Genomic DNA, 21,680 nt, shown 5'->3' on the forward strand with positions numbered 1-21,680 from the left:
GGGACCCTAGTGCATCCTGGGAGGCTGAAAACTTAACTCTATGGTGTCCGATGCCTGACGTCATCACCTATACCCAAGGTATCCTGTAGATACCCTATGGACCCTGATGTAGAAATGCTAAGTTTAAAAGTTGAACAACGCGTCATTTTGAAATTTTTTGTACAGTTTTTTCGATATCAAGGGTGTAATGTTGCAAGAATGGGATTCAGAAGGCACAACAGGTAACCGGCATTATTATAAGGAAGTTTTGAAAAAGCTGAGAGAAAGAGTCAGAAAGAAACGGCCGCAACTGTGGAAAAATAGTTTCATTCTTCACCAGGACAATGCGCCTGATCACACAGCACTTTCTGTGAAGCAGTTTTTGACCGACAATCACATTACTACACTCATACATCCTCCATATTCTCCCGATTTAGCACCTTGCTACTTTTATCTTTTCCTAAAAGTTAAATCAGTGAATAAAGGGACACAGTTTGAATCAGTTGATTCTGTAAAGTAGAAAACAGCAGATATGTTGAAACAACTAACAGAAATTGATTAGCTCCATGCCTTCCACCAGTGGAAAACAAGACTACAGCGATGTATTAGTGCAAATGGGGAGTATATTGAAGGGGACAAACATTAAATTTGTAATACCAATAAATAAAGATGAGTTATTTAATCAGTCTCGTTATTTAATAGACATACCTCGTAATTCTGAATGGGTGATAAACAATAGTGTAATGCTCAAAAGCCAGTTCATGGCTTACAGTCTCCTAGGTAACAACAATTTACAGAATTTGTTGGTGAATTCCATCCCAGGTATATTCCATCCCAGGTATATGACCAGTAATACAATGGCAACTTTGAATGCACATGTTCTCTTTTTAACTAATTTTGTTTTGCAGTAAAAATGGAGATTTGACAAAAATATAGAAAATATTCCATCAAATTTTTTTTTTATATATTAATATATATTCCTTGGCCTAACAGTTTAATAGCTGCCACTTACATTCCTTATGCAAGCATGATGCATTACGAAGTGACCTACATTGGGCACTAATACAGGGAATGGTGGGTGAGAACCATAGAGCAGCACTTCCCCTATACAGAGCTCGCTTACAATGCTGACAACTCATCAAGCAAACGTCTTACACAGTGCGGACAGCTCCACTTGCCCTCAGGGGCTTTCTCCAGTTCTGGATCCAGGCAGACAAGGTGATAGGCACGGGGACACGTGTCACATAGTATTATCTCTCCTCCCTGCTGACAAACTTCGCAGTAATCCTGATGGTCCGTTTCATAGCCGTCTCCTTCACCGACTTCAGCTACATGGAGAAAACATTATGCACCCTTAAAGTCGAATGTGGATGGTTATCATAGGTCAGTATGCCTTCATTTATTATTATCAGCTGCGCAAAACTGTAAGGGTAAAAGTGCGCGGGTCACTTGTGGCTCTTAGCAGGTTTCCTTCCACTCTGAAATAATGTAAATTCTAACAATCGCTCTCTGCAGCTAGAAGACAAGGCAGAAAGGCAGATAGACATATTCCATGTCAGGTAATGAACAGTATAATGACTGCAGGATAAATTGAACCTCATATCATGGCCATAAGTTCACTTTTTTTTATTGATTAAGAAAAAGGAAAAGCAGTTGAAACAAACAAAAGCAAAAAAAGAAAAACAACAGTTTGGTCTGTGGTTAGTCATTGGGTCTTGACTGGACAGGGACTGATCATTGGGTTTGATTGGACAGGGACTGATATTATCTATATAATAAGGCTGAATGGCATTTCATTGAGTCTGACAGGCTCAGTAGGTGTGGGAACTCTCAGCTGATGACATCACTGACACTGGTAGGAGGGGTCAGAAGTCAGTGACTGTGATGTAGCCGTTACTTAGTAACGGAGTTTGGTTACAGTGGTAAGATGGGGACATTACAGGAGTCATTTTTCCGGCATGCTTTGTGAAACTGTATGGTCACCTAACGGCCTACGTAGAGAACGACCTGAAAGTGATTTCTCCGTTCATCCATTAAATCTCATGCAACAGAAATATATGTATAGAAGTAAATTGGACAGGGTCACCTCATTCCACCCCCTGCCCGCCACACCCTGCCCATCAGTTCTTGCTGCCTTCCCTCCCACCCCCTCACCGATGCCACTCCAACAATGGGTGTCTAAAATCTCAATCCGTTTACCAGTGTACAATGGAAATCCACAAGCTGATGATCAGTATATGAGCAGTGTACAATGCAAAGCCCCACTGTGACAACCTGATAAAATCTACCTGTGCTAAAAAATGAATTGATACAATGTGTTCTATGTACAAACTTTTCTTCTGACAGTTCTCCTGAGACCTCACACTCCCCAATCCCACATCCCAGAGAGCCTCAGCGCAGGGTACCCTCCAGCCAGGAGCACCAGCCAAATGGTTCTTACCTCGCTTTTTTTTTTTCCCCCGTTTTGCTCTCTTCCCGAGACTACTGGAGATGTCCGACCGTACGGATGAGCTGTTTATACTGGCGCTGTCAAAGTCAGATTCCTCTCTCTCATCCTCCTCACTCTGCGTGGGGCCGAAAATTAAAAGGATCTGTGTTATTATCACAAATCAGTACAATGTAGCTGCTAATATTTCTCATTGCCCTATCACAGTGATTCCCAACCTCGGTCCTCAAGGCACACTAACAGTCCTGGTTTTAGTGATATCCATGCTTAAGCACAGATGGTTAAATCAAAATAACTAAGGTACCAATTAAGTCACCTGTGCTCAACTATGGCTATCCTTAAAACCTGGACTGTTAGTGTGCCTTGAGGACAGTGGATGGGAACCTCTGCCCTATCAGGATTTGCTACAGAGCAAAAAAGAAACCATTACATATGTGCCCTGGCTGCCTATGTACAGTGTAGTCAGCTATTTTTTGGGTTCATCCAATACATATAAGGGCACAGCTTATTAATACACAAAGAACTAGTCCTGGCGGTTGGGTCTGTGATTACTGGTATTCATTATGTACAGTAGCACCGATTCCCGCAGATAGCGGTTATAATTAACCTGGCCCGGGACAGACAGTGTAACCCACATCCACATGCTATGAGAACACCCCCAGACACCCCCTTTATGATCCCTATTTTTGTATCTTCTCTTCGGTTCCCTCCTTCTTAAAACTAGTGATGGACTTCCACTGTTTGGAAGAAAACCCCCCCCCCCCCAGTGACTGGATGAATGACCTGTTGGGAGAACAGACGGAAGTAGCATGGGACCCCCACAGTGCAGTAGCTGGGGTGAAGGGCGATTCTAGCTACAGTAGGTGGAATTATGCTTTAAACATTATAGTTGTTAATCCTATAATAAGTGAATGGAGCCTGTGTGCAGAGGGGGCACCAAGTGCACGGAATCCTGATCCAGCACCTAAGCATTCCAAAGTGTAAACTCTGTTGATCCAAGGTTTGCGTTCGCTTACCGAAGACCTCTTTTTCCTTTTGCTCGCCATGCCTCCAATTTTAAACTTCAGGTTTGCTATTTTCTTCCCTTTACCTTTCTTCTTTCCATCCTTTGACTTTGACTTTTTCCTCACGCCAGGTCCTAAATATGAAAACATTATCATATTATAGATCCCCTACGATCCAAGTGTGGGGCCAGATCAGCTTTACAAATGCATCAGGGGATTTGCCCATAAATAACTGCAGCTGTCAAAAAGTAGTGCAAATTAATTTGATATAAGTGCCTTACTCCCATTTATAATTACCATTATATATAATGGTGATCATAGTGTTTAATAACCTCCCTCATATAAATAGTAGTAGCATTGTACATTACCAGCATAGATGTATAATACACTGATAACTGTTATATATCGCATTCTTGTACAATCAAATGTTATGTAGATCTACAATATTTAGGACATGATGGTCTGAAATTTGTGCAACTTGATCTTTCCTTTAAAGCTGTTCTTGGACATAGTGAAAGATTGTGCTAAGGTGCATCCCGCTGTGGTCGGGGGTGTGAGAGACGGCGGCTTCTGATTGGTCCTCCCGTCCACACAACCCCTCTGCTGCCATTTACAGTTGGTGATGAAAATGATTGGACGTTTCTGTATTACAGGACCGCTGGGCCCTTGGGGTATTCAGCTGCAAGTAACAGCCCATGAAGTATTGTAACCACAGCTTGGTGCAGACACGTCCCACTCAGCAATGTTCATAAATAACACTCATGGAAACTTTAGTTCCTTTACGTTGTCTGCAGCACTAGTATTATAGGATGAAACACAGTGTTATGTGCAAATTGTTTTATCAAGAAAATAAATGAATTACTATATACAGCTTATAAATCTATCAGAGAGAGAGAGAACAAAGGTACTGTTTTTTATTTAACAGCGACTCATCATAAAACTGACATTAATTGTAAATATGTAACGCAAGACTTTAATGTACTTGTAATGCAGAAGTTCCCAAACTTTGCCATTACAGTCCACGTTTTAAGGATATGCCTGCTTGAGCACAGGTGACTTAGAGCCTGATTCAGCAAAAGGACGCATAAGCTATCACAGCTGCTTACACGGTAGCAGGTAGCAGCTGCGATAGATGTAATACGGTAATGCAGCAGGTGGTGACACGCCTCCTGCATGTATTCCTGATCCGAGTTGCGTTCGAGAACTTATCATTAGATCACCTGCGAGACCAATAGCCGGCTAAGTGACCCATGACCGCAGATGAACAAAACAGACCAGGAAATCTCTGTCAGTCAACGTCACTCCTCCACAACGGCGGTGGCACGCCACTGAAAGTCTGCAGCCGAACTGCGAGCAGCAACGCATACCCGTACTGCGCAGTACCGGTCCGGAACATGCACAGATTCAAAAACATCGGGAATCTGCGTGAAAAAATATACTGCGCCTGCGGCTGAATCAGGCCCTTATTAAGCACCTCAGTCGATTTAACGGCATGGATATCCTTAAGACTTGGACTGTATTGGCGGCGTTTGGGAACCTCCATTACAATGCTTTACCTGATATGTGCAGGTATAATAATAATGAAAGCTTTAAAGCACATGCAAAGCTTGCAAAAGTATTCACCCCCCTTTGCATTTTTCATGTTTTGTTGCCTCACAACCTGGAATTAAAATGGATTGTTTGAAGGTGTGCATCATTTCATTCACAGAACATGCCTACAACTGTGAAGTTGTGGTTTCTTTTATATTGTGAATCACAGAAAATACTTGAATCCTACATAAGAATAGATATTCAGAGGTATTAGTTACATACATTTGCAAATATATGATTAAGCGCCGGGCCTCCTAGATGAGTCAGCTCTCGGCTTATACATGTGCTGTTATTGTGCAGTACATTAATTTGTAATTATATGACCCAGAGTGGGTGCTACTATTAGGTAGCAACAATTATTTTGGGGTGAGCGTTTGGGCATGGGGCCCCCGGAGTTGCTCTGGCTGGACCTTTTTCAGGGCATCACCACTTAATTCACATAGATATTTTTTCATTACTTTTATATTTGTTTGTCTATTATTTATGTAATTTTAATTCTTTCTCATTATATTAGCACTTATTGATTTATCTTTACACATCTATACTTTACACTTCACTAGCACCTTTTTTCCCTTTTTCGTGTGATGCCCTGGGGATGGTCCTTGGCTAGATTCTTTTGGGGTTCCCTGTGCCTCGGACGTGAACCCCATAATGTTAGGGATGGTATAGAGGGGCCTTGACGTTGGCCCGGCGCTTATTCGTATATTTGCAAATGTATGTAACTAATACCTCTGAATTTCTATAATTATGTAGGATTCAAGTATTTTTGCTGATATTGCTGCAGTGTGCTTTTTTTTTCTGTAGTTCATTGTAAACCCCGCCCTTTACAAGCACCTCTGCAATGTCATTAAGCTGATGTGAGCGACCACCATACTTTTTGTTTGCAATATTGTGAATCGAACAACATTTAGGACAACATAATAGAAAACTTCAGCGTGCATAACTATTCACCCCCCCTAAAGTCAGTACTTTGTCGAGCCACCTTTTGCGGCAATTACAGCTGCAAGTCGCTTTGGATAAGTCTCTATGAGCTTGCCACATCTTGCCCCTGGGATTTTTACCCATTCCTCAAGGCAAAACTGCTCCAGCTCCTTCATGTTGGATGGTTTCCGCTTGTGAACAGCAATCTATAAGTCTGACCACAGATTCTCAATGGGATTGAGATCTGGGCTTTGACTAGGCCATTCCAACACATTTAAATGTTTCCCCTTAAACCACTCGAGTGTTGCTTTAGCAGTATGCTTCAGGTCATTGTCCTGCTGGAAGGTGAACCTCCGTCCCAGTCTCAAATCACAGGCAGACTGAAATAGGCTTTCCTCAAGAATATCCCTCTATTTAGCACCATCCATCTTTCCCTCGACTCAAATCAGTTTCCCAGACCCTGCTGCTGAAATACATCCCCACAGTATGATGCTGCCACCACCACGTTTCACTGTGGGGATGGTGTTCTTGGGGTGATGGGATGTTTTGGGTTTGTGCCAGAGCAAAGCGGGTGATTACATATGTACATGCCAATTTTCAGATTCTTTTTTATATATATTTTTCTCATTTTACCTCACCAAATTAGACTATTTTGTGCAGATCCATCACATAAAATTCTTATTAAAAAAATAAATAAATAACAGGTTGTAATGTAACAAAAAAGGTAAAAAGCAATGGGGGGGGTGAGGATATTTAAAAGTTGCTAAAGTGAAGTTTTCAAAAATGTGAAAAATCCCCCTGCCACAAACACCTGCAATGAAAAAAACACCTGGGGCATACTTGGGGACCCCCCTAGATTGTAGTTTGCTAGTTTTTAACTTTCTACCTCCCCATTTTTTTTTCGCCCCCAAAATGAAAGTGCTTTTTTTGGGATCTTCTGAGGTATTTTTAAAAAAAAATTTGACACAGTTTACCTTTGGGGGATTGTCTGAAGGTTGCAGGGTGGTTTCCAAAATGTTGCACCCCAAAACCCCAATTCTGCACTTTTTCTCGCCACCCATTCCTTGGTGATACTTTTTCGCAGGGTCGAATGCACTATACTTTTCGCACCGGCGAAAAGTTTTCAAATTAAATACGGTGTAAAAGTAAAAGCGGCAAAAATTACGTCATCCGAGCGAAAAGCTCGCAGAAACAGCGTTTTCGCTCCATATTGAATACCCCTATTGATCTTTCCTTTTAAACCTGTTCTTGGACATAGTGAAAGATTGTGCTAAGGTGCATCCCGCTGTGGTCGGGGGTGTGAGAGACGGCGGCTTCTGATTGGTCCTCCCGCTCACACAACCCCTCTGCTGCCATTTACAGTTGGTGAATGAAAATGATTGGACGTTTCTGTATTACAGGACCGCTGGGCCCTTGGGGTATTCAGCTGCAAGTAACAGCCCATGAAGTATTGTAACCACAGCTTGGTGCAAACATGTCCCACTCAGCAATGTTCATAAATAACACTCATGGAAACTTTAGTTCCTTTACGTTGTCTGCAGCACTAGTATTATAGGATGAAACACAGGGTTATGTGCAAATTGTTTTATCAAGAAAATAAATGAATTACTATATACAGCTTATAAATCTTTCAGAGAGAGAGAGAGAACAAAGGTACTGTTTTTATTTAACAGCGACTCGTCATAAAACTGACATTAATGGTAAATATGTAACGCAAGACTTTAATGTACTTATAATGCAGAAGTTCCCAAACTTTGCCATTACAGTCCACGTTTTAAGAATATCCCTGCTTGAGCACAGGTGACTTAGAGCCTGATTCAGCAAAGGACACATAAGCTATTGCAGCTGCTTACACAGTAGCAGCTGCGATAGATGTAATACGGTAATGCAGCAGGTGGCGACACGCCTCCTGCATGTATTCCTGATCCGAGTTGCGTTCGAGAACTTATCATTAGATCACCTGCGAGACCAGTAGCCGGCTAAGTGACCCATGACCGCAGATGAGCAAAACAGGCCACAAAATCTCTGTCAGTCAACGTAACTCCCCCACAACGGCGGCGGCACGCCACCGTTTTGGGAAACAGAGACCGTCCCTGAAATGGCAGCAGACTGTCAATCACTGACAGTCTGCAGCCACACTGCGAGCGGCAATGCATACCCGTACTGCGCAGTACCGGTCTGACACATGCACAGATTAAAAAACATCGGGAATCTGCGCAAAAAAATATACTGCGCCCTCGGCTGAATCAGGCCCTTATTAAGTACCTCTGCGATTTGATTTAACGGAATGGATAGCCTTAAGACTTGGACTGTATTGGCGGTGTTTGGGAACCTCCATTACAATGCTTTGCCTGATGAGTGCAGGTATAATAATAATGAAAGCTTTAAAGCACATGCATCTATAGTTTTACATACTGTATATTTTGTTCTTACTGAACACTGCATGAACAATGTATCAGGCAAATATAGGTGTGTCATTGTAATATACCACATATGGTTTAGACTAGGGGCACGATGAGGAGTTGGAAGTAATTTTCACACAAAAGAAAAGTTCTAGAAAAAAAAGTATTTCCACCTGCGGCTATTTCCCGACACTCGTCATCTACTTGCACCTCCATATAGCAGGTGAAAAAGATTTGTCTTCAGCAGCGCAATCGTGATTTGCAGGTCTGATGGTCCATGTTTGGCCCTCACTGCCTACATGAGAATAGCCTTCCCTCCCCAGTTCCACCTCGATGCGCCCACATTTCGTGCGAATCTGCATAGCTGCGTTTGCCTGCGCCTATATTCAGAGGAATTGGTATGAAATACCGCCGGCTGCATGGCCGGCGGTTCGATTCCCGTCAGCGGCAGCCCGACAGGAGCAGAGTGAGACGCAGCGGAAGCCCGACAGCGCTGGAAATCCCGATCGTGGATAGGTAAGTAGTTACTAACCTAACCCTAACCCTCCTTAGGGGTGCCTAACCCTAACTTCCACCCCAAGTGCCTAACTCTAATCCCCCCTCTAAGTGCCTAACCCTAACCACCCCCTTCCCCGCTGCCTAACCCTAACCCTCCCGAGGGGGTGCCTAACCCTAAGTCCCCCCCAGGAGCCCTAAACCTAACCCTCCCCCCCCGCGGCTGTACGCTCGCGGCGCCCGGCATCCCTACGATCGGGATGCCGGGCGCTGGTCTCCCGGCGTCGGGGAAATGCGGGCGTCTACATCTAGACGCCCGGCATTTCACCCTTGCCGGGAAATGACAGTCGGGAAGCCGGCTGCCGGTATTTAGGCAGTCGGCTTCCCGATTGCCTCCCTATTCAGATACCCTAGGCAACCATGTGTGCGTTCAACTTTGCACCAACCGGCCTCTTTGCATTCAACTCTTTGTGCAAGCACTCGGGTTAATCTAAACATATGCAAACCACATCAATTAAAAGCAAAAATTAATTTTGCATTACATTTCTTTTGTGTCACTTATTATTACTTGTGTTAGAATTTTAGAACTGTAATCCCGTTAATATGACACAGGCGCTGGCACCAAAGTACACATAAACCAAAAGTCACTGCACCCTCATGACTGAGCTATGCTTGTTTAGCGCTCCCTCTCAGATCAGTGAGTACTGCCTTGTCGTGCTGTAAGGCGCCTAATGATATTAAGGATCGTCACACTAATGTTCCAGTATTCTAACGTGTAAAATTGGTAGCATGGAGAATATATACGCAGTTGTACGCCAATGTTTGCATATTCATGGTCAGACTGTTCGTTGCATTGAATCTCTAAGGAAAAATAATTTTGACCTCTGCAGGGTACAAAGTTAAACATAACATATATCACTGCACAATTATAATCATAAACTAATTTGGGAGTCTATTTACTAAGCAGTGTTAGGAGACAGAGTGAAAAGTGATAAGGTACCAGCCAATCAGCTCCCAACTGTCATTTTTTAAACACAGCCTGTGAGATGACAGTTGAGAGCTGATTGGCTGGCACCTTATCACTTTTCACTCTGTCTCCTAACACTGCTTAGTAAATAGACCCCTTAGAGTTGTACGCAAACCTGATGGCTACATACAACTCTTATGTATTGCATTCTGCGCAGGATCTGAACTGCGCACGTGCCGATCTGTGTCTGTGACGACGGTCGCAGTGCCCCCTAAGCCGCAGTATGACTGACATGCAGCAGTCATTTCTGGGTGGGGAGGGGCTGTCAACATATTGTGTTCTTTAAAACGGGGGCGCGTCGGCCGCGTTTTCAAGGCGTACAGAGGCCAGGGTCTGTACCTCCCTTCGCAGTGTGATTATACTGGACATCCCTAGTAACCTGTGGGTCTCTCAGATGTCTGATGGTCACACCAGTGATCCGATGCTGAGTCTCCGGATGCAGCAACAGATCACAGAAGCCGCAACTGCAAAAATAAATGAACAACAATAGAAAACAGTCTGAGGGTGTTTTTTTTTTTTTCCTGTGCGAGACCTATTCTATCGTTTTCTTTGCCATTATGTAACTGCGGGGGGCAGAGAATAATTTACAGTACGTGGAAAACCTCTTCCTTTATCTGGGTACCTAAACTATTTCTCCAAACTGTGCCCGATGAATGTGCAGGTTATGGAGATTCCATGGAATTAGGTTTGATTTTTATTTATATTTTTATTTCCCCAGGTAAATTTGATTTAGTAGATTGTAGCTTTTGTTTTATTTTAAATTTTTTCCCCCCAGGGTGATTTGGATCTTCCCCTTCTGGCATTGTGGGACAAACGTGATGGTGCACAGAATATTCTAAACAGCTATACGCCTAGATACCATAGAAGGATTTCATTTTGTTTTACTTTCCTTTTAGATTTAAATTTTTTTATTTTTAATAAGGGGGCCATGAAAAGTCACAGAAGACTCCAATATGTCTCCCCTACTAAGGGAACCAAACTATTAGCATAAGTTATACACAAGTTTGGTACCAGTTAGATTAGCGCACCCGAATCTACTAATATAGGGTTCAAGACAACAGATCAAGGGTTATTTAAAAATAAAAATTACCCCTAGGAAATGGCCATCCAGGGTATAGCTATACTAGGCGCAGAGAGTGCCCTACAGGGCCCAGGCTGCCTCAGAGGCCCAGCCCTCTCCCAGCACAGAGTTACACTGCCATCTCCTGAGCCCCGGATTTTCTATTCTCACCAGAGTGCTGCTGCAGGGCATCTGAGCACAGAGCTGATCTAAGCTATAGCCATCTCTAGCTGCTGCCTGCATACTTTGTGATGTCACAGTGCAGGTCACAGCCCTATATAAGGGATGCCCAGCTACTGGCAGCCATTTTGTGCCTATAGCCATCTCTAGCTGCTGCCTGCATGTATTGTGATGTCACAGTACAGGTCACAGCCCTATATAAAGGATGCCCGGCTACTGGCAGCCATTTTGTGGAGACATTTTATCCTACATTGATACTCTCTGAGTAGTTCCTGCTTTATTTATGTGACTTTGGATAATGACTACTGATTGGATTACATCTTCCATTAAGGTCCTGAACAGCAAATCTACTGAAAAAGAATCTACATAACAACTTCAGGAAAGGACTAGATAACAAATTTTGGCCTGTCACACTTACCCCTTCAGACACCTCCCTCCATTTTATCTGCAGTTTTTGATTTAGAAAAAATGGATAAAGCAAATTATTCATCTGATATGACGCTGCATGACTTAAGATGGGTACACACTTGTCCTATCCTCCGGGGATCCAACTCCAAACCAGACTGTTGACACAATGCTACTGGAGACCTGGACGCAGATTCAGCACCCAATATATAATATACACTACACCTTTCCATATTTTGCAGCAGATCTACGGGGCCCAGGCCGCCTCTGGGGCCAGGCCCTCTTCCTGCGGCGAGTTGCACTGTCAGGCTTTTCTCACCAGAGTGCTGCTACAGGGCATCTGCTGTCACTGGCCCAGCTGGTTCCACCTCCAGCTCACCTCATTGACTGATTTATTAGTGAATCATAGCCTTCAAATATATGCCATGTTATATCATAGACATTTAGGATTAGGGAGACTATATAATTTTTAATAAAATAGAATTGCTAAAAAATTTGCTAAACTGCTAAATAATTTGCACAGGGGGAAATTTTGCTATGGGGCCACCATAGGTCTTGCTACACCCCTGGAACCCATCATTAGAAAACCTAGTGTAAGAAAATGGAGGGTCTAAAAAAGCTTCTATCTGCTATTCCTTGTATCATAGAAAGATAATACACTCAGGGGGAGATGCATCAAACAACCTTGTAAAGAGTGGAGATGTGGACAAGTGGTGAAGTTACCTGTAGCAACCAATCAGCTTTGAGGTAGCATTTATCAATTATCTTCTATAAAATGACAGGCAGTAGCTGATTGGTTGCTATGGGTAACTTCTCCACTTGTTCACTTCTCCATTCTCTACAGGTTTTGATACATCTTTCCCTCATTTCTTGAAAGGGAAGGGGGATGGGGGTGTCTCTTTCTGTAAATCAAAATAAAAAAAGTAGCATGTCTAACTCATGCCTAAATCCTAAGCGTAAGCAAAGATCAAGCTTTTAAGTACTTGTCTAAAGTGCTTACAGAGCTAAGATTTTGCCTACGCATAATATGGCAATGGTGCACGAGGGGGGGTTTCTGAGTACCCAGAAATCCCCCCCTGACAGAAGCGAGAGCGGGCACCATGTTATTAAGCCCCAAACCTTCACGGCAAAATGCCACGATTCGCGGGTGAATTGGGAGGGGGCAAAGCCAATATGACGCGATTCAATTAGAATTGCGTAATTTTGGTCCCACCCCATCTCGATAGACCCGTGAATCGTGGCATTAAATAGCACCATACAGATTTACCTATACAATTAAAGGCATAAAAAGGCTTATACTGCGCTCTTCACGTCTTACTCACACATTAGACAGCGCTGAATTTGAACACTGTGAAAAGTGACTGGTAGCACAGAAGAAAATGTGTGTTGGCCTCAAGACTGGTCCCCAAGGCTATCAGTAACACAGTGGTACTCAGGATTGCCCAGCCACCATCTAACATGAATGTACAACAACCAATCTGTCATATGCCTTCTCTACAACAGAAAATCACAGACATCCTATAAAAAGGGTATTGGCATCTTATTTATTCATTTGCAGACAAAAACTGATAAAGTTGAGCTCTAGAGCGTAGTCTTCACCATCATGCCGTCCACAACATACCTTTCCCTTCCTTGGTTTTAGCCTTCCTTATAGGAGCAGGTTGAAGTGTTGGCAGGGGGGCAACCAAGAGCGGAGGAGCAACTGCTACAGTTTCAACAGCGGCGGCCACAGCGGCAGCTGCCGCCGCCGCCGAGCTGCCCTTCAGCGGGTTGTTGGCACTGAACTCTCGCCATTTGGCACCAAGCACAGTCATCATTTTGGACATCGGGATCTTAGGATTCTTCTTGGCTATTAAAGGCCTGTAAACAAATAAAAAGTAAATATATATCACCATACGAAATATATATATATATATATATATATTCCTCTAAAGACACATGCAACCTTAAATCTTCAATACTTATGCATCCGGAGCACCGCTGCGACAGCCATCATTGTCAGCCAAAACCCGGGTTAGGGTGGTGCACATGTATTTTAAGATCTATATAACGCAAAATAAGATGATCCAAAAGGGGCGTGCTTAACTCCGTTACTCTACTACAAATGGACATGGACATACCTGATCCACCTTTCCATTCACAAAGGGGCGCAAATGAAAGCTGTGTATCTCTAAATACAAATGCAAGTTGTGCACATGTGGAGGGCTTCAATTTTGCACTAAGAGGCAGGTTTACATTGTGTAACTACACATAAATCAGGCCCTTTGTGTGCAAAATAACTTATATTATTTAAGATCTATAGAAAAATAAAGGGAAAAAAACCTCTACTTATGAATAGGCTGTATGTCCCCTTTAAGCCTTATAAAGCGATTCATCTTCTAGCATAATCACATATACCACTTAACTACCCTCAGCAAAAGGGAATAATCCATTAAACTAGGTATTTCTTGTATAATTGGGGAGAATGCTGGTTTGCAAACCACAAACTGTTCCGGATAATAAGCGATTTTCAGTGTACTAATGGAATATCCATTATGTAGGGACATTGGGTATAATTATAGCCATACAGGGCCTGTTTTCTTTTGTAAGCAGCGCAGGAGGAATAAGAATGCTTATGGCCCATGGCACATGTGTGCACAGCTATAGAATGTGGTACAATGTGGATTAAAGATTCTTGTTTTGGATAGTTTGCACTCTCCCTGTATAAGACCTTAGATGGAGATTGCCATCTTTACCTGAGCCAGCTGTGATCAAGCAGGTCACCGAAAAGCAGACCTGACCTACAGCATAATAAAAGGAATCAGTATGATATACCGGCGGACGGGATGCCGGCGGTCAGAAGCCCGGCAGCGGCATTCCGATGGTGAAGATCCCGACAGAGGCAGGTAAGTAACCTAACCCGCCCTCTCTCCCCCCCTAACTCTCCCCTGTGGTGCCTAACCCTAACCTCCCCCCCGGTGATGACTAAACCTATCCTCCCCTTCCCGCACCCTATACCTAACCCTCTCCAGGCGGTGCTTAACCCCCCTCCCTGCAGCCTAACCCTAACCCTCCACGGTTGGTGCCTAACCTTAACCCCCCCTGGTGGTGCCTAACCCCCCTCCCTGCAGACTAACCCTCCACGGTCGGTGCCTAACCCTAACCCCCCCCCCCCCCCAGGGAGGTCCCTAAACCTAACCCCTCCCCCATCCTCGGCCTAACCAGCATACTTACCTTCAGGATGCCGACGTCGGTATCTTGATCCCTTCATCTGCATTCTGATGGGCATCTATAACCTGACATCCGGCATCCCATCCGCCGGCATCTTGACCGGATCCCTAATAGAACACTGATGTATTTAAAACATAACATGAGGAATAGTCACTGTCTCTGTCTCTTATGTGTCACTGTCTCTTACGGCCCGTACACACGATCAGATATCGTTGTCTGATCGTCCTGCATGTGCTAGATGTTCGATATCGAACATCTAGCAACATGCACCAACCCCCCAAACGACTTAACGATCCCGCAATCAACAAAAACGAAAAAAGAACGATAAAAACGATCAAACGATAACATTATCGTTTATATCGTTCTTTTAAGCTGGGCCGTGTGTATGCACCATTACAGTCCGAAAGGAACGATTGGAAGATGCGTTTACAAATTACACAGCAGCCATCTTTCATTCTGTCTTTCCAAAGTGCTTGCTAAATCAGTTCCCTTTCATTTACATATTAGTGCCGCCGGCAATAATGTGCGAATGGTCAGCAGTAACTTTACTAGGAAGACTCGGAAAGAAGTTTCCGTGTGGGTGTGTTATGTGTCGTGTGTGTCACGTGTTCACGTGTATTGTGTGTGGTGCAGAATTTGTGTGTGTTGTATATTTTGTGTGCTGTGTGTTTTGCATATGTGTAGTGTTGTGTGTAATATTAGCATTGCACAAACAACAGATTTTGCGTTGCCTAAGCACACAGCAGTCTGCTGTGTATATAAATATATCAATCCTCAGTGATTTACCTCAGAAACTGACTGAAGGCCTTGTAATTAGTCAGTGTATGATAATCTTCTTCTGAAAAGGTATACTCCACATTGTCCAGGCCCCACTCATCCATCAGCTGTGCTGAGCTTTTTGGTTCCTTGAGAAAGAATAGCATTACAAATATAAGAGATGGTTACAAGGGGCAAAGAGCCAACTGCTTACCAGTATGCTGCCGATACATGTGTGTGCATGGAAGCATCTCTTACATGGATTTCCGTAACAGAAGGACACAGATAAATGCTAACTCGCTATGTAACTGCTTTCGGACGAACGGACATACGACGCTTGTTTAAGACGGACCTTTTGCAGCCAGCATGGAGTAGGAGCAAGACTAGATGCTGATAATGGCTGCAGACAGGAAAACAACAGGTGGGATGGCTTTCTACACGCACGGATGTTCGGCATACACGGGTGGATTGTCACACCTGTACACTTCTCTGACATGGCCGCACAGAAAGGAGGCCGCGAATGCGACCGAGTCAGAGTCAGCCCGAAGCTTGGTAACAGCTTGGCAGCCATTGCAGAACTGCCCCATGAGGCTGGCCCCCTCACACACTGGCAAGGCAGAGACATCAGTCATTGGAATAACCGTATGCTTCTGTTTAACCTGCGTTACATCCTGTCAATATACTGTACGCTCCTAGATATGTGACAGGGGACCTACTCTGTCTGTAATGGAGTGGATGTGGAATACTTTACTCAATAACGGGGCTGCGATACCATTTCTGCTTCATACTAAGGGCCGGATTCAATTAGCTGCAAAAAGCCGCGGTTTTGTGAAAAGTTTTTGCACGTGCAAACTTTGCGCACAAAAATGCGTATCGTGCAATCCTACTGTTGAAGTTTTGCGAATTCTCCATAGACAAAAACCGGCGTAAAGTTTTCCCCATCTCAGAGCAGATGAAAAGTTGTCCAAAATCCCTATTTTTGGCTAAAATGTGGGGACTTGGGGCCCTGATTCAGAGCCGGACGCACTGACCAGAGCGCTCGCTCTGAATCAGTGCCCTCCTACCTGAAAATGGAGCAGCCTCCTGGCCGCTCGCATAGCTGTGGGTGACCACCCACAGCATATGCGAGCGGCCAAAAAGATGGTCGCGATGGTCAAGACCATCGCGACCATCGGGCTTGCGACGAGACCCTGCGGTAGGGTCTCGGTGACCGCAAGCCCTGGAGTGATTTTGGCTCTATCAGAGCCAAAATCACTCCCACTGACATCACTAGTGATGTCAGTGTGATGTCAGTGTGGCCGGACCCAGACGGTAGGCGTTCCTATGGAACGCCTCCATCTGGCAGCCACGCCCCCGGCACGCCCACCAAAGGGAAATGTCAGTCACCATCGACAGCACGCCCCCTTTGGTGCGAGACCCGGAGCGACGGCTTGGCTGTCGCTGTCCGGGTCTCGCGCTTGCGCACGACGGAGCTCCCTCTGTCGTGCGCATGCGCATTGGGGTAACATCGATCCACTCGCGAGCATCCTGCGCTCGCGAGCGGGTCTGAATGACCTTGGTTCAGGACCCCTTGGACGCTCCCCTTACCGACAAATTAGCCAAAAATTATTTTTTAATTACCTTAATTTGGCATATAATGACATGTCATTTTCAGTGTGAAAAATTAAAAGTGTTGGAAAATGGGTTTAAAGTAGTGGGTCAGGTGTTTTGGGGGGGCTGTATGGAACATTGCAGGTGGCTGCACCAGGTGTATTTTTTGAAAAAAATTTAAAGTGCACTTTTTGGACTCAAAAATATACTTGCACCCATTTTCATGTACCCTGAATTTAACTCCAGCAATTATTTTACCCCCCCCAAAAAATAGCTTTTTATCATTTTTACCCTGTTATACAAATATACAGTATAACAGCCATTTGACACAATTTAAGAACCCCAAATACTTTTATTAGGGCCACTAATACACTTCTAAAGTGATTTCCTATGTCAGTTAGCCTTTTTATGGGGTACAGTCAGATTTCCCCCCAATGTGCTGTAGTTTTCGCAGGTTACTCCACAAACAGTTTTTAAGCAAATGCTTTTTAGCATCTTTTGTAATAGGATAGTGCGAAAAACGGTAGCACACATAGACAAAAGACGCAAAAATATCGCACCAAAACCCCCGAAGTCTGCAAAAACGTCTCCGACGTTAAGTTTTCATTTTATTGCGTCTAATTTAATTTCCTCCCTAATTCTATTTCACCTTTACGTCTGATATCTGACAATTCTTATTTTGGAGCTCAGCAGCCTTTTATATACAGAACTGACAGGGTTCTGGGATTAGCTGTATAAAAACTAGGGATGTGCGGGCTCGGACTAGTTCGGATTTTCCCACCAAGTTCGGATTTTTCCCGCCGAAAATCGGGTCTCAGAAAGAGCTAAAACGTCATCTTTCATGGACAAACATCATCTTTCTTGGACTTTTGTCCAGGAATAATGATGTCTGTCCATGAAAGATGACGTTTTGCCTCTTTCTGAGACCCGATTTTTGGCGGGAAAAAATCGGAATTTGGCGGGAAAATCCAAACTAATCCGAGCCCGCACATCCTTAATATAAAACGTCACATGGGGACATAACCAGAAATTGCCTTTCTGTGGAAGAATCATTTTCCCAAAAGATGTCAAAAAATAGCGACTGACCTCAGCTATGTGTTGCTGACTTTGTGGCCTATCTAATCAGGTCTATGGGCCTAAATGTGGCTGGCTCCTGACGACATTCTTTGCATGTGCTACTGATCTCTGGTTGTCCCTATCTTTACTGTTCATCTGTCCCCCTGACCTCAATTTCTGTCTCACTTCATTGTCTGTCTGCGACCTGCTCCTGCCATTCCTCATCTACAATCCACCCTCTTCCGACTGAGGCTGCCATGCTGCCACTGACGAGGCTTGATCTGCCCCGGTAGTCACAGGGCATCTATGGGCCAGAACCAAGGGGTGAAGCATAAAATAGGCTGAAAGCTCCTACTCTCCAAATCATGAGGTGCAGAATGTGTAAATTGTCACAGTATGGAGCTTTGGAATACCCTTACTGCACATATAGGCAAGTCTATAGCCAGCAAGGTGTAATGGAGCATAGGCGCCCCCAAGAGGTGAACTTTGGTAAAATAAAAAAAATTGCACAGCAGTTGGTTCACTGGAAATCACACACATATTTCCATAATCTAATGCAGTTTAAGTAAAAAGAGGACAGGTCTGCCCACTTTATACCCCAGCTTTGCCTGTAGCTAGGAGAACCAGCGCTAGCAACTTTTATTTCCTGAAAATAAAAAAGTATTCTACTAATGATGGAGGTGAAAAGAGGGTGGTAGCTGTAACCTAGCTCTATAATACATATCAATCTAACAACAACAATCTGCAAATGACAAAGCTAAAACTAATGTAGGGAACAAAGCCCAAATTGTGTATTACAAAATGTCAGTTAGTCGCCTCCGGTAAATAATTCCACACCGTCTACAAATTTTATTAGTAGACAAAGGTGGGCCATTCTTTACTAAATGAAGTAGGGACCACGGATCCCTATCCTAAATCTGGCGGTCCGTACACAAAATGCGTACAATGCGCCATTCAGTACTTCTCAACAGTAAAGGCAGGAATATACAGTCAGGACAGTTTGACATTCATCTAAAAGGGCAAAAATGCCATGCACTTTGCGAGAGATAAAGCCCATACCAACCAATCAGCATCTAGCTGTCATTTCTTGGACTGTGCTAGATAAATGACAGTTAGAAGCTGATTGGATGCTATGTTCAACTTTCCCGCTTTATCTCTCTCGAAGGCTTGATACATCGCACCTCAAATACGTAGTGTGGCTGCAACACGCCAGGCGCTCGGCTCACCGGATCAGGCTTGCGTTGAATCTGTGTGTTGCTCGACGCATATTCTGATACTTAATTCAGGAGTATTGAAAAGTATGGTCATCCTAATTTTCTTACTTTACCTTTGTAGTAGTCTCATGCCAATATTAAAAGGTAAATGCACATAAATATTGAGGTTGCAGGACTTTACCTAGCTTCAGTGAAGGTTCTACTACACCCGATGGCCTAGTTATTGTGTCTGCCCCATAATTCCCTGAGCTTCCCGTGTACCGGCCAGCTTACCTCGTGTACCGCAGGTCATCATCCCACCAGATAAATACCTGTATTCCCCCCTGCATTGTGTATGTGCCCCTTATAACCTCATACACTCTGCGTTACCTTCACGCATCCTTCCTCGTCGTCCTCCTCGTCTCCATCTTTCTTTTTCCGTTTAGTTTTTTTCTCCTTTTTCTCTTTAAGTTTTTTCTTCTTTTTCTTATTGGGAGCATAGTCACTTCCTTCACTCTCGGACTTCTCCATCTCCACCCCGTCCTCATTATCGGACACATCCTCATCACTTCCCTAAAACACAAAAGGTACGGTGTAAGGTAGGTGCTCAGGTCAGGGGGATCCTACCGGAGCCTGACCACACAAGGAGGAGAGCGAGGTGGTCTGTACATAGCACCTATGACGGTGAATAGTGTAATGAAACCAGGAACAATGTTGCTGTGATCTCCTGACGGTATCTGCCAAGATGTGCCATAATTGGTTCCAATCTGATTGTTACCAGGCACAGAGACAGTATTATGACCACAAGCGTTACATATGTCACAGTATAGGTGATCAGCATTAGAATACATCCTGGAGAACAGATATAAGGGGAAAGTATATACCATTCAAAATACTCCCCGCAGTCGGCGGGCCGATACGCAGCACAGAGATCGGTTGGCATGCAAGAAACACGAATAACATGTACAAACATATATGTAATGGTTTCAGGAGCTTATCATAACTGAAAATATGGGATTGTGATCGTGGGGGTGAGAGCTGGTTTTCAGCCCACCTTTGCAGAAAATGACTGATAGAGAACAATACCTCAGATACACAGCAAAACGGAAATAGAATGTCAGATATCTCAAGCTCTGTAAAGATCCCTGTTAGGGGCGGACCAGTAAAATGCCTGCCCACTTATCTGGCGGGCAGTCCAGGAGCATGCCTGCTCACTTATCTGGCGGGCAGTCCAGGAGCACGACTACCCACTTATCTGGTGGGCGGTCCAAGACCATGCCTGGCCACTTACCTGGCGGACGAGTCTAAATGCATGGCTGCCCACTTACCTGGTGGACGGTCCAGGAGCACGCCTACCCACTTATCTGGTTGGCGATCCAAGACCATGCCTGGCCACTTACCTGGCGATCGAGTCTAAATGCATGGCTGCCCACTTACCTGGTGGACGGTCCAGGAGCATTATGATGTGATTTGCAGTGAATCACATTATCATGGCCCTGCCCCCGCAGCCAACCATGGCATTCTACAAGGATGGCCATCAGAATATTGGCGGCATTGATGCAATCGCAACATTTCCATTTCATATAGCCATGGCATGGCAACCATTAGTTTGGTATTTCTATTGATAGTGTAGTGGCACACATGAGCAGTGGGGAACTGAAGTTTGTGCATGCAAAATGGTTCTCGAATGCGGACACACTGGTTTCTCCTTCTTTCAGCAGTGACGCGGCGTCCGCAGCAATCGGGACAGCAGTCAGAAAATATTATGCAATGTTGGCAACCATCACAAATACCGGCACTGACTGGAAAAAGCATTTCCATCAGATCTGGGACATCGATGGTTGCCAACCATGGATTTCCTCTGACGATCTCTATATTGTACAGCATGGGGCAATGCTGCAATGATGTGATTATTATAGCCCTCTGTTGATCAGCCTTACATAAGTAACCTGCACAGACAATCCAACATTAATGTGGCTTTCAAGTTGATTTACCTTTCTACCATGTTTCTAATGCCACAAACATCCTGCTAGTCATTGTGCTAACTGTATGTTCGATGTATGCTACAATTACACCTTCACTGAACACTGGGCCTGATTCAGACCCGGTCGCAAGGGCTGTGCACTCGCAACCCGGTCGATGGTGGGCCAGTGCGCAAACCGCATGTGCACGAGCCCCGCAGCGAGCGCAAAAAGCGCTCGCTCCGGGACTCACTACAAAAGGGGCAGCTGTCGATGTTGATCGACAGCTCGACCCCTTTTGGAGGCGTGGCCAGGGGGTGGCTTCACAAACAGAGGCATTCCCAAGCGAACGCCTGCCGTTTGTGGGCAGCCTCACTGACATCACCAGTGATGTCAGTGAGAGAG

At 44.4% G+C, this 21,680-nt stretch overlaps 1 protein-coding gene across 5 annotated transcripts in view; it reads right to left on the bottom strand.

Annotated features, from left to right (window-relative positions):
* CHD5 (chromodomain helicase DNA binding protein 5) overlaps nt 1–21,680 on the bottom strand; it is a 276,672-nt gene that overhangs the window by 162,653 nt on the left and 92,339 nt on the right. For all 5 annotated transcript variants that reach the window (XM_088447742.1, XM_088447741.1, XM_088447740.1 and 2 more), the window contains exons 3-8: nt 19,705–19,887; nt 15,506–15,624; nt 13,131–13,369; nt 3,442–3,563; nt 2,420–2,543; nt 1,135–1,307 (exon numbers count right to left, since the gene is read on the bottom strand). In XM_088447742.1, the coding sequence (XP_088303868.1) occupies nt 1,135–1,307; nt 2,420–2,543; nt 3,442–3,563; nt 13,131–13,369; nt 15,506–15,624; nt 19,705–19,887 (960 nt within the window). The remainder of the gene's footprint in view (nt 1–1,134; nt 1,308–2,419; nt 2,544–3,441; nt 3,564–13,130; nt 13,370–15,505; nt 15,625–19,704; nt 19,888–21,680) is intronic.

The sequence above is a fragment of the Taudactylus pleione genome, unplaced genomic scaffold, assembly GCF_031769625.1.
Source record: "Taudactylus pleione unplaced genomic scaffold, aTauple2 ptg000437l, whole genome shotgun sequence".
NCBI lineage: Eukaryota > Metazoa > Chordata > Amphibia > Anura > Myobatrachidae > Taudactylus > Taudactylus pleione.